This window comes from Phodopus roborovskii, unplaced genomic scaffold (assembly GCF_943737965.1).
Source record: "Phodopus roborovskii unplaced genomic scaffold, PHOROB, whole genome shotgun sequence".
Classification (NCBI taxonomy): Eukaryota; Metazoa; Chordata; class Mammalia; order Rodentia; family Cricetidae; genus Phodopus; species Phodopus roborovskii.
This window is the reverse complement of record NW_026126638.1, coordinates 2,742,526-2,756,238: the sequence shown is the minus strand read 5'-3', so window position 1 is coordinate 2,756,238 and position 13,713 is coordinate 2,742,526. Positions and strand designations below refer to the sequence as shown.

Sequence of the window (13,713 nt, the reverse complement as noted above, 5' to 3'; positions counted from 1 at the left end):
CAGGGAATTGTTGTGTCTTTAGTGTTTACAGTCAGTGCATGAGTTTTGAGTGTCCATAGCATAGCTCCCTTCTAAGAGAACTTTCTCCCAGTAAGAATCGAGAGGGGAGGGTGTGCCTGTCAGTCTTCTATTGCTGTGCCAAAATACTGATGAAATTAGCTTCTAAGGAGGAGGAAAGGTCTGTTTTGGCTGGTGGCTTCAATCCATGGTCAGTTGGCACCATTAGTTTTAGAACTGTGGTGAAGCCAGTCATCATTACAGAGAGTAGAGATATTTATTTCATGGTGGCCAGGAAGAAAGAGAGCGGAGGGGAGGCTGGTTCTCAGTGTCCCCTTCACTGCCGGGCCCCAGTGAGCTAACTTCCTTCCACTAGATGCCCCCTCCTGAAGTCCCTGCCACCTCCCCATAGTGCCGCAGGCCAGCAACTAAGTTTACAGCGCACAAGCTGGTGTGGATACATAAGATCCAAGGCACAACCCGGGGCCAGCCCCATCTAGTGAAGGAGCCTCTCCATTGAGCTGAAGATACACCAGAAAGCCTTGCTCTTTTAAGCCTTCTGCTGCCGATCCTCCCTTTACAGACATTCTTCTGAAAAGTATTGACGGAGAGATGTGTGCTTTGCGTGAGGTGCCAGAGACTTCAGATGGGCTCAGCTGTGCCCCATGTGCATGTTAGCTCAGTAAGCAATCCTCTGACAGGGAGACCCTTGAGACACAGTTAGGACATCATTCTTCCAGCTTTAGCCAGCACAGCTTCACCAAATTTCAGGTTGAGACAAGAGGCCAGAACTCTGCCTTGATCTGTGACTTAAACTAAACACCTGGCTCCCAAAACTCAGCATGAGAATCATACAGCCCCATAAAATCTATCTGTCTGTCTATCAATCACTTATTTATCTTTCTATTATCTATTTATCTATCAATTCTTGGTTCTATATTATCATAGCAGGATGTTAAGGATAGCATTTCTTATAAATATTACATATATTCAGCCAATAGCATTTGTCAGGCCTTAGGCAAGCCAAGCAAACAATCAGGTACCAAAGAGCATGTAAATAAACCCATAATTGTCAGGAGTTGTTGCAACTATATGCAACTATTTGCAACTATATGTAAATATATGCAAATGAAGGTATGCAACGCAGTGGATACTGGGTCCAAATCAGATACCGACCCCAAGTCAACGTGAAGTCCCAGGAAGGGAGGACACTGGGCAGTGAGAGGATGTGGGAAGAGGATCTTTGAGGAGGTTGTATTTGAACAGGACTGTCCATGTATGGGTGTGACACATGGGGAAGGAGAGAGCTGGGTAGGTAAGGAGAGAGCTGGGTAACATTAATTTAAATAAACATAACATACACCTTCTTCTCTCCAGGAGAATATCGTGTTATACCAGCGGGGCCAAGTCACTGTTAAAGTTATTGACTTTGGATCAAGCTGTTATGAACACCAGAAAGGTAGGCCCTTCGCCAGCCTCTCTGTCTGAGTTCTGCTGCTTTTATAAGTTCTCTGTATTGCACACAAGGTTACCTGGGTGCTAGCCTGGGCTCAGCCATCACAATTATTGACATACATCATCTCTGAGTGCAAGTTTTTCATCTACAAAAGGTGAGAGTTGTATCCAAAGAGCATACAGACTCTCTGAAGTTCTCATAGTCCGTAGCTGTGGAATGACCCATGAACATTGGGTCCCCAAACTGACTAGGTGAACTTAAAATCACTCCAGGGCTCTACAACACTATAGTTCTTAGGGGCCCACCTTACATGCATCAAATCCAAATTTCTGGTGAGTCCTCGGGAGATTGCACTTTAGAAAATACTCACTCTACAGTTTAGAATGAACCACTTACCCTGATTCAGCCTCTGAACTTTTCAAGCTACAACCTAGAAGGGAACCCTGGGGCATATTCATACCAGCCTTCACTGAACTTCACTATCACCTGCCTCTCTGCCTTTTACAAGTCTGATCTAGACAATATGTCCCAGCTATATGCCATTCATTAGTCTAGGTACAAACAGATAGAACCCCAAACCCCAATATTGTCTCACAAAAGTGAGATAGCATCTGACTTTATTCCAGGCTGGCCAGCAACCAGGGGTCCTTCTGCCTCTACCTCTCAGATGTTGGGATCACAGATAATGTGCCACCACCCCCAGCTAAATTCACGCTTTAAAATGCCTTGTGTAAGATAGGGGCTGTCATTCAGTTGATAGAGAGCTTGCCTAGAATATACCTACGAACTAGTGGTTCCTAGCAACAAATAAACCAGGTGTTGTGACACACATCTGAAATTCTAGCACTGGGGAGGTAGAAGCAGGAGGATGGGACATTCTAGGTCATCGGGTCTCAACCGGTGAGTTACAACTCCTTTGGCAAACCTCTATCTCCAAAATATTTACATTACAATTTATACCAGTAGTAAAATTAAAGTTATGAAGTAGCAACAAAATTAATTTTATGGTTGGGGGTCACTACAACATGAGGAACGGTGTCGAAGGGTCGCAGCATGGGGAAGGTTGAGAACCACTGCTTTAGGTAATATTCTAAGCTACTTTGTGAGTTTGAGGCCAGTTTGGGCTCCATGAAACCTTGTTTACAAACAAACAGAAGCCCCAAAAAATGAAAATATGTCTGCATAAGTGCCTGACAAACCCGTTTTATAAGCAAGTAGGGTACAATATTTATTTTTAAATAATGAAATCTTGAAGTTGAGGACCCAATACATCTTCAGTTGATCAATTTAACAACAGAGAGGGTGCCTCTCTCTGCACCCATTCAATAATCAGAAATCCTAGTCATGTGTAAATTACCAAAAAGTTCCATCTCTCTGCCTCCAAGCCTCTCACCTATAAAATCCAGGGTTCCTGCAGCATCATTGTTTAATGTGTCCTCCCCTGCTGAGCTTTACTGAATCTCTGTCTCTATACTTCCTGTTACAGGAGTCATACATAATGTATCAATAGCCATCCAAATTGAGTTATGACTTTAAAAAAACAGGGTCTCAATTTTGGCCCACGCTGGCCTGGAATTCAGAACTCTTAACTCATCCTTGTGAGTGTATGGGATACCTGGCCTGGCCCTACATTTAAATTATGCATTTTGCATGTTTCCTTTCCGATTGTGACTTGCTTACTTCCTTAGCAAACAGCAAGAAGCTGTCCACCCAAAGTTTGAAAACTTAGTTTGTTAGCTTTACAGTTTACTTTTGCTGTTGTTGGTTTTCAAACTTAATTTTTGGGACTGGGCCTTTCTATGTAGCCCAGAATAGCTTTGAACTAAACAAGGAGCCCAGGCTGGCCTTGAACTTTCATCCATCTGCCTAATCTCCTAAATGCTAGGAATAAATGTGTATAGCACCATACACACACACACACACACACACACACACACACACACACACACACACTTACACACAAGCATGCACGCATGCGCATGCACACACGCGCATACACACACAGACACAGCTGGCAGATTTGTGAGTTTGTGAGTTTGTGTGTTTGTGTGTTTGTATGTGTGTGTGGGGTTGCTATTCAGTTTAATATTGAAAACAGCTAATTTAAACTTACTTCCTTGGAATTCACTCCTTTGGAGTGCCTCACCAATAAGATGGAGATGATAGTCAGCTATTGGGAGGATTAATCTGTCGGTAGTTAATGGAAGAGCCTATGGGGCGGAGGGCGGTGCTCTAAATGAGTTACCGCAGAGGCATCTAGAGAAAGCTTTGTGGTAAGGTTTCTCTCCCTCTGCACCACAGTGTACACATATATCCAAAGCCGGTTCTACCGATCCCCGGAGGTGATTCTGGGCCACCCCTACAACATGGCCATTGATATGTGGAGCCTGGGCTGCATCATGGCAGAGCTGTACACCGGGTACCCACTGTTCCCGGGGGAGAATGAGGTCGAGCAGCTGGCTTGCATCATGGAGGTGAGGGGCAGGGTCAGCCACCAGCATGGATGGCATCCTGGGATAACCTCCATTCTCAGACACTGGGTTTCATCAGAGCCAGCAAGGGCAGTGCCCTGGGTATCTCCCTACTTCTCAAAGTATTTTTGTAATGATGTGCCTCTTGTATTCTGCAGAGCTGAGAACTAACTTTTCCTCATGATTTAAATAGTTGCCAATGATGCCCTTTCCCTTCCTGTAAATACTGATATTTTAAAGTAAAATGGTGATACTAGTCTTCAAATACATCACTATGATGATGATAATAACAATACTGAAGCCAGTGTAATAACAAATAATTACAAATTGAAACCAGATCACACTAGTACCCACCAAATCTACCTAAAAATCTGCTGTGTTCTTAGGCAGTGTCGCCTTTCTCTTGCTTTGTTCTTCTTTCTCCTTGAAAAAGCGGGGAGGTGACAATAAGCTGGAAGTGGCAGTTAACTGGTCCAGGAGTTAGTAAACCAGGGTCCAGCCTCGGATTTATCATGACATAGCACATTGTTTGCTGTGGACTATTGCAAGCAAGAGTCGGGGTGTGTTGTTAAGGCTGAAGTACCCGTGAACCATTCCTGCTTCTATCACATGGGAGCCTGGGGTGTGTGAGCTGTGTTCCCCACTGCTCCAGGGGCTCTCTACTCCCTTTCGACCTCAGAAGGGCTGCAGAGCCAAAGGGTGGGGTTAGTTATGCCTCGGCTGCGTCTGCCAACCTGGGCGGAGGGTGTGCTGGCTAATTTGTCTTATACACATGTAACTTTCAGAAAAAACAAACAATGGCCACTCAAATCTAATTTTCTTTCCAAGAATATTCTTTTGTCTTTTCAGGCTCCAGGGCTTTTTGCCCTTTGCCTCTCCCAGCCCAGTGCTCCACCCTAGGAGTCATTCCTCATTCAGTGCAGTTTGTATGGAATGGACAAGGGATCTGGGTGCTACCACAGTGTCTTACCTATTTTGCATGGTCGGTGTAGGATGCTGAGGCAGCCCAGAGTAGGAATCATGAGACCTAGTCTCTGGACGTGCTCTGTCACTGGTGTAGTGTTGTTACTTAAAGCTTTTGCACCTTAAATGTAAAGACAGAGTTTGGCCAAAGTCCCACCTAGATCTTGACAGCCTTTGAATTTGTGACTCCACAATAGTGACACAGCCACACTGTACTTGTTGAAGGTGCTGGGCCTGCCACCTGCCCACCTCATCCAGACGGCCTCCAGGAGACAGATATTCTTTGGTAAGTCCCAGATCTCTTTGTCCCACACCATAGACAGAAAGACAGACAACTTTTCTTTCTCTGTATCGAAGGGTGATGAGGAGCTGGAGATGATAAGTGGGTACATAGTAGTGTGACAGATGGTGTCTCAGAATGGAAGGGGGTCTTAACAGCACAATACCAGGAGCATAGAAGACCCCATTTCCCAGACCTATCAGTACTGCAACCATGGAAGAGTAAAACCATTCTTCCTCCTAGAGATGCTCCCCAAACACTTGGTCTCTCTTGCCATGTACCATGTTGAGAAATCAGGGCAAAAACTTCTGGCATAGTGGGAAATTCCACTGTCTATAGTCTACTGTTAATGGAGAATATTATTATTACGACTACTACTACTATTAGATTTGCATGTGTAGGGGTGGGGTGTATGTGTGTGGGTACATGTGTATGCACGAGGATGCCAGAGTTCAGTATCATCTGGAACTGTTGTATGACACTATTCCTGGGGTGGTGTGAACAAACATAGATCAAAGTAAGGATAGCAACAAAGTCCAGTCGGTGATCCATTGAGTGTTACTGGGGTTACTGTAAGTATGGGTGAGAGGGGCCAGGGGGGCAGAAATGACTTAAACATAGCTGCATCACCAAGAGCCCAGTGTTGGTGACAGCTAATGAAAGTTGGAAGTCTGAAGCTCCGGGCACAACTTGCATGAAGCTCAACAGGTTGGAGAGTGGCTTTTTCAGGCAGCCCAAGAGGTCTGGGCCTCTTCTAGGTAGCTCAGTGATCTCTGCTCCTTCCATGGAAGAGAGTTATCTCTAGGCAGTTCTTATAGCTTATGTATGTTTTGAGAGAGAAGGGACTAGAAATTCATTTCAGGGACTTCCTGAAGCTTTTGAATTACCTCCTGAGATGAATGAGCTCCGCTGTAGGCTGACAAGCCTCCCCTCCCTTTGAAACACCCTGAGTCTTAAGGAGCTTTCCTCTAGATAGAGGTTTATCTTGGAAAGAATTGCTACACAAAGGGTATAGTCTCCTGTCACTCTCTACCTTCATTTTGAGATAGCACTTCTCTCACTGAAGCCAGTGCCTACATTTTAGCCAGCAAGCTCCTGGGATTTTCCTGTCTCCATTTCCCTGGAGTGACAGTTGCTGTTATATTTACATTTTATATGGGTGCTGGAGATCTGAATTCAGGTTCTCATGCTTGCACATTACGAACTCAGCCTCTCAGGGTTATCCAAATAGATGGAAGCCAGACATGAAGGAGCAGAGACTCCCCAGGCAGGGGGAATTATTGCTAGTCAGCCACTGTTGTCAGCCAGCTAGTTGACAGGCTCACACAAGATGTGCAATCTGAGTCTGTTCAGTCCTCTCTAATCATTGTCAGGGACTGGCCTCAGGAAAAAAATAGGTAAATCATAGATTACTCTCAGCCTTCTCCATCAGCAGGAGAGTTGAGATTGGCCTCACAGGGAGACACTAAAACAAAAAATGGTTTCAGTCTTGCTGGTCAGCATGTGTCAGTTTCCTCTTTATGCTATTCAGTAACAAGCCAAGTCTCCAGACTTCCTGGCTCCTCACTCAGGTGTCCTTGGAATGTCCATTTTATAAAAACTAAAAATTGAAGGCCAGAAGTACTCCATTATGATCCATCTGTCCCATGCCATTCCAGTTTTCCAATCTTTTGAGTGTGACCTTTTATTTCTGACTAGAGATTGGAAGACCTTGCCTCTGAGCAGGGCAGCATCCTTGTTCTCTTAGCACAGTACTCTGATACTTAGCTTTCCTCCAAACACGTTGAGGACAAATACAGGCTCTGGCTGACTCCTTGGTGAACTGATAGGAGCTGGGCTTTTGACTGAAAATGCTCTTCCCACTAGCTGCTCATAGAACTGAGCATTTGGGCTTTGAAGAATTTGAGGGAAGAACAATAGGCATAGCGGGTAACTCCCTTTTGCTAGACTATCACACCAGGGAAGAGTCATATCACATTGTAAACTTTAACAGTGACCTCATGAGACAGTATCCAAGTGGGGACTTAAGGGAGTACACCGCATCCTTGTTGAAAGACACCAATGACATGTGGGCTGATGTTCTATCAGTATCATCATGCCTAGGTCTTGGGGTAGGTTTTCATAGCAACGTCCACATCTTGGCATCTTCAGTATCACTTGGAGCTGCATCCACTTCATGGTTGCCCAAGTGTTAGAATTATCTGGGTGCTCAGCAAAAATGCTGATTGCGATGATTCTCTTATGTGACCCACAGATCTTGGGTCTCTCATGGCTGCTATTTGGGACTCTTTGGATAGGGTGACTCTGAGAAACACCTTCTCACTTCCACTCTGGACTCTTCTCCCTGATTTTGGTTTTTAACAATTTTTTCAAGTCCCGGCTACTCTAGGTTACATTCCTACTCGGCAGGAAAGAGAAGCTGCCTCTGGGTAGTGTGATGAATGTCCCACGTAGCAAGAAGGAGATGGAGGGGTTGGGAGAATTAGATCATAACTGGGGTCAGGTCAGAAGAGAGGGAAAAAATGTGGCCAAGAAAAGCAATTATGTGACAATGACTTTAGATGCCATTTACAGGGCTAGAAGCTTGGTTCTCTCTCTCTCTCTCTCTCTCTCTCTCTCTCTCTCTCTCTCTCTCTCTTTCTCTCTCTCTCTCTCTTTCCAACATGGGGAGAAGATGAGTGCAGGAAACAGAATTGGTGTGTGTTTATAGGCCCTATATAATTCTCTGGTCCATTCACAACCTTGTAAACATGAGGATATCCATGTCCTCAAATTCCTATACACACATTTCTGGAAGTCTCTCTTGCAGGAACTCAGTCAGAGCAGATATTTTGGAGTCCTTGCAAATTACACTGGTTACAAAACCAATGGAATAGAGGTGGGCATGGGGTCTACACCTTTAATTTCCGGAACTCAGGAGGCAGAGGCAAATGGATCTCTGTGAGTTGAAGGAGAGTGTAGTCTCCATAGCAAATTCCACGTATGAGACACATATGAGACAATGTCTCAGAAAAAGGAGTGAGGGGGTAAGGAAAATGACAGAAGTTCATTATTTGGCCTCCACAATGCCCATCGCACACACACACCACTGATTCTGAGACACAGATTGTGTAAATACATGTATTTGCTCACACACTTTACAAGGTTTCCTCTTCAAAGGCTTCTACAAAACATCCTCTGGCAATCTTTAGAACTTCCTGGACTTCACACTTTTGGCAAGGGACTAACTCCCCAGAAAGAGTTGAAGAAAGGCCATTCCAAGCTGTGTCTTCTAGAGCCAGGCAGGACCAAACGCTCCAGTTGTTGACAAGATTTTGGTGGTGACCCTAAAGCATCAAGGAAGATCACCAGCGTGTGTGGCTAGGAAATGAGCTCTGAAAGCATTCTAAAGTGTCTTGCTTTATTCTGCCCCACGAATGGCCTTATTTTTACTTTATTAAGGTTAGTGAAGAAAAACCAAGGACACAGATAACTCAAGAAGCTGCAACACCCAGAGATGGGATACGTTTGCCATTTGAAATTTATCACTAGCACCTCCAATATATGATAACATTGGTCAGTGGCAAGTGAATTAAACTATCTGCTTGGCGTGGGAAGCATGTGGTGGCGGGAAGCAGGCTCAGAACATACAGGAGAGTGGCAAACTTTGTATTGGGCATCAGTCGTGTTCACCACATAAGATTCGTGGATTATTTCGGTCTGGCTGGGACCATTGGATGTGTTTGCATGTATGGGTGGAGAGGGGTGGAGTGGGACAGCCATGTCAGACAGGACAAGGGCTGTCAAGGAGCGGCACGGTTGAGTAGACAGCTGAAGTGATTGGCGAATATTTATACCTGGAACTAAATACAGAATGTTGTTTCTCTGAAGATTCCAAAGGTCTTCCGAAAAATATAACCAACAACCGGGGAGAGAAAAGGTACCCAGACTCCAAGGATCTCACGATGGTGCTGAAAACCTACGACCCCAGCTTCCTAGACTTTCTCAGAAGGTGTCTGGTGTGAGTTTGTCAGGGTGCCTTTGCCTGCGGGTCCCCTAACCTTCAAGTACTATGCTTCCCCCAAGGGATTACAGTGGAAATCTAAGGCTGAGAGATAGGAGTCAGTCACTGCTCACAGTAGAGCTTCGAAGTCTTTTAGTCATTTAATGTGTCGGACACTGCTCTTGCTGCAGTCTAGGCTCGTAAGTTCCACTGTTTTCTCTGGACGGCGGCTCTCTCTCTCTCTCTCTCTCTCTCTCTCTCTCTCTCTCTCTGTTTCTCTCTCTGTGTGTCTCTCTGCTCTCTGTCTCTATTTCTCTCTCTCTCTCTCTGTGTGTGTAGAGAATGTCACTGTGTTAGTCTCTGACAGACTGTAGGTCCTCCCATCTGACACTAAACTAAAGCCAGCTCTTTAGTGGGCCTGTGGTATTGTGTGCCAAGCTAGTCCCTGGATTTAGTGTCCAGACGTCCACATACTGAGCAGTTAGGGTAGGGGTAGACTACTGTGCACAGCTGTTTACTCAGAATCTGAGAAATCAAGTTCTGCACTTTAGTCACATCCCCATGAACAAGGAGTGGCCCGTGATGCAAGCAGCCATGTCCCAGTTCTGTGGTGTCCAGAAAAGCTTGGCTGTGGCTATTATTTAAGAGGATTTGCCAGCCCATCTCTGTTGAGTCTAATTAGACTGGTCATGTGTATTTTCAGCAAATCATCGTTTCTCTCTGGGCCTGTGTCCTTTTCTCTAAAATGAGGTATTACTAAGATATGTCCACCCATCAGTGCTACAGCTGTTTATTGTTGTCAGAACAGTGTGTCATGACAGTTGCTCATTATTCTGGAGGGACAGAGTGACTTTACAAAACAGTCTGGGCACTCATGCCTTCCAGAACTTGCGCAGTGTCCCAGAGGGCAATCTGTATTTCTAGAAGAACCCTCTCCATGGGGCAGTCAGGCTATTTTCCATCTGAAATCAAAGATGGCTCCTGTGCCTCATTTTTACCCCACCGCATGTCACCCCAACCTCTGGCTGAGACTATGGAATGAAAGTCTCTTAAACAATGACAGAAACCAACATTACTGAGACTGGATTTGGGATAGGGGTTACCCAGAACATAATTCAGGAGCAAAACAGATTTGTTTATTTCTTTCTTATTTCTTTATTGCAAAGGATGAACTGCCCTCAACTCATACAAGGCAGTAATGTTGACAGGGCCTGTTACTCACCCTGCAGTGGCTAAGCAGTAACGCTTTGGAATGGTAGGTTAGAGGTTATGAGCCAAAGCCCACAGGGATAGACAGAGCACATTAAAGCCTTGCCTCTTAGTCTTAGAGGCTAATTGCAGACATTCAGGAGAGGGGAGATCCAGCCCAGCAGTAGTTCATTTGGCAAGCGAGAGCTCGTGTAGCTGATGACTTTGATGAGTCTAGAATGTTCGCACTGCCTCCCTGTAGCTGGAAGCTCTGCCTATCGTGACAAATGACGGAAGTACCCACCATGAAAGGTGGTCAGACAACAGAACCACAGTGCACAGCCAATAGATACTGGCGACTGACAAGGTTTGATGTTTGTAGGAGAGTGTGTCTTTATCTGTCGTTCCTTTGGAGAAATAGGGTGACATTAGCAATAGTTTTCAGATTGTTGAAAGGACTAGGATTCAAAAGAAAGATCAGCCATTTTATACTATATAATGCTAATGGATAGAATTTAGATTTGGGTGAAAGTTACTTGGAAGTAAGCCAATCTTGGCTTGATACGATTGAACATTAAAGCCTTTTGAGGATCAGTGTTTTTCAGCTGAGTGAGATGGCAAATGTACATAAGCCCAGCTGTTTGGGAGGCTAAAGCAGGAGAATTTCAAGGTTGAGTTCAGCCCTGGCTAAATAAGATCCTTTTTCAAAATAAGATTGAAAAATACTAGAGTAGGGCTCAATGGTAGAGACACGTCTGAGTACGTGAGGCACTGGGTTTGAGAACTAGCATAAAAAAAAGACATTTTCAAAACTGAAATCTGTGCTAATATCTATTTCCTGAAGGTATTTTTAAGAGTGGTAGAATGATTTGCTCGTTCTGTAAAATGTATTTTTTTTGTTTTGTTTTACTACATTGTTTTGGGATACAGGATCTCATGTAGCACAGGCTAGCCTCAAATTCACTAGACATTTGAGGCTGGACTTGATCTTCTGATCCTCTTGCCTCCACCCCCACCCGAGATCCCTCCCCCCACTCCCACCTCCGCCAGAGCTGGGTTTAGGCATGTACCATCATGCCCTTCCTCTGTATAAATCTGATATGCTATGATTTTCTTTCCCCTTACCTTTGGAGGCCCAGACCCCATAGTTTGAGAAGCACACACCTTGTTCCCATCTAAACTTGCCAAATCCTATGTTTCATTGGCTTGGATTCTTAAGTAATATTTAGGTTGTTTGTTGCAGATCTGGAGACTGATCGATACTCAGGGTCCCATATATGCTAGGCGGGTGCCCTAATGCCAAGCTACATCCCAGCCCTAAACAGTATTTCCTGCAGGATAATCTCTAGGGACCCTAGATGATTTGATATTAATAGCGTACCTGGTTCATTATGCATCTTTAAAAAATAATCAGTAGCTGTTTGCAGCTACTTTTCAAGTATGTCACCATATATTTGATATATTTGAGGTATAACACAGCTAAAATGGAAAACATCTTGGTTAGGTTTACAAAATATTTAACTATGCAAAGGGGAAGTCAACAATAACCAACTCATGTTGGGTTGTCTTGGTGTCCAGATGGGAGCCTTCTCTGCGCATGACCCCTGACCAAGCCCTCAAGCATGCCTGGATTCACGAGCCACGGAAACTCAAAACACGGCCTAGGCCGCAGATCCTAAGGAAGTCCAGTTTATGTACTTCTTCTGAGATAAGCAAGGACAAGGCTGAAGAGCATCACTCCAACAAAAGCAAAACAGGTGAAGCCCAAGGGCGAACCAGCTCCGATGTCTGCACAGGGCGTGGACTAATTCAGCCCTCACTACACCATCATGAGCTTACCATTCCTTGGGTTTTGTGCGTTTCCTTTTTTGGGAGGCTTCATTCTAGCTGGACCCCTCCTTTTGGCCTCTTGCCATTAAGATTTTCCCTTTTTTCAATATTCAATTCCTTTTCTCCTCTTTCTTTCATTATGCTTACCCCTTATGCCCTAAGACCACCTTTTATGTCCTTTTAAAAATTATTTTATTATTTGTGAGTGTGTGTGCTGGTACCCACAGGAGCTGGAGCTGGAGTTATAGCAGTAGTTGTAATCTTACATATGGCGGCCAGGGGTGGCGCTCTGACCCTCTGGCAGAGCAGCAAATGCTCTTAACTGCTGAGCCATTTCTCTAGCCCCCTATACATTACTGTGATGGCATACTGTGATGGCATGAGGCAGATTTTTCTTTGCAATGTAGCCTAGTGATACAGATCGCTGGACTCCAGTTATGTGGGATTAAATTGTGCTTCTGCCATACTGGGTGTGGTTCTTAGGCAATTTACCTGTGTATCAGCTTCTACACATATGGCAATAGTGCTCATTCTGTGGGGTTTAGGAAATGATCAAATGGATAAGCACAAAGTGTTTAGAACGATGCTGGTCACAGAATGTTCAGCCTCCCCAGGCTGATGTAGGAGCTAGCACGCAGTGGCTAAGCGCCTTTGAAGGCTTACTCTCTATCCTTCCTTCCTGCAGACGAGAACACCAAAGAAACCGAAGACAAACTAAAAGATGACGCCGAGAAGCATGGTCAGAATTCAGGCAAACAGCAGAGCTCTCTCCAGCACATGGGTGACACAGTCCAGCTGCCCCATCTAGCAGAAGTTTCTGGAAAGCCAGAGACTGTTGCTGGGTCAGAGGTGCCCACAGAACAACAATGCACCTCCTCCCCAAAGAGCACAAACATTTTGCCACCCATCATGTGACCCTCATGGAGGGTGCATCCTGTTCCTGTCCACCATCGATTTGTATTAGAGAAGACACTTTGATTGTACAATACTTCACATTGCTTTTTTAATGCATAAAGGTTTGTAAGAAAAATCAAACTCCATTCACATGATGAGTTGGCATAATTCCTCCAGTCAAAGCGGATGGCGGCCTGAGGGAGGGAGTCATTAGCTGAACTTACTTTTTTAGGGTGTGTGTAGGGGACAGTGGCAGATGCTATAGCCTCGTTCATGGAACTCTAAATAAAATCAGATCTTGTTCGTGACTGTGAATGTATGTCATTGTTTTTGCTTTGTTCATGTGTTTTTGTACATATGTGTGTGCACATGGAGGCTAAAGAATAACCTCGGCTGCCATTCTTACTGTCCAGGTGGTTTCCTGAGACAATCTCTCACTGGCCTGAACCCTTGATAAGTAGGTTGTACTGGCTGGTCACTGAGCAGGGATCTGCCTCCACCTCCCCGGGGCTAGGATTACAAGTGTGTGTGTGTGTGTGTGTGTGTGTGTGTGTGTAAACCTGCCATGTGTGAGGAGTCCAGTAGAGGGCGTCAGATCCCCTGGAGCTGGAGTTGCAGGTGGTTGTGCACTGCCTGATGTGGGTGCTGGGAA

The 13,713-nt window shown here is 45.0% G+C and overlaps 1 protein-coding gene across 1 annotated transcript in view; it reads left to right on the top strand.

The window, feature by feature from the left end:
- Positions 1 to 13,207, top strand: part of Dyrk4 (dual specificity tyrosine phosphorylation regulated kinase 4) — a 34,344-nt gene extending 21,137 nt beyond the window's left edge. Inside the window, exons 9-14 of the mRNA XM_051173035.1 lie at positions 1,375 to 1,456; positions 3,755 to 3,927; positions 5,113 to 5,173; positions 9,038 to 9,167; positions 11,916 to 12,094; positions 12,853 to 13,207. Of these exons, the coding sequence (XP_051028992.1) occupies positions 1,375 to 1,456; positions 3,755 to 3,927; positions 5,113 to 5,173; positions 9,038 to 9,167; positions 11,916 to 12,094; positions 12,853 to 13,082 (855 nt within the window). The 3' untranslated portion in view covers positions 13,083 to 13,207. The remainder of the gene's footprint in view (positions 1 to 1,374; positions 1,457 to 3,754; positions 3,928 to 5,112; positions 5,174 to 9,037; positions 9,168 to 11,915; positions 12,095 to 12,852) is intronic.
- Positions 13,208 to 13,713: the final 506 nt, after the last annotated feature.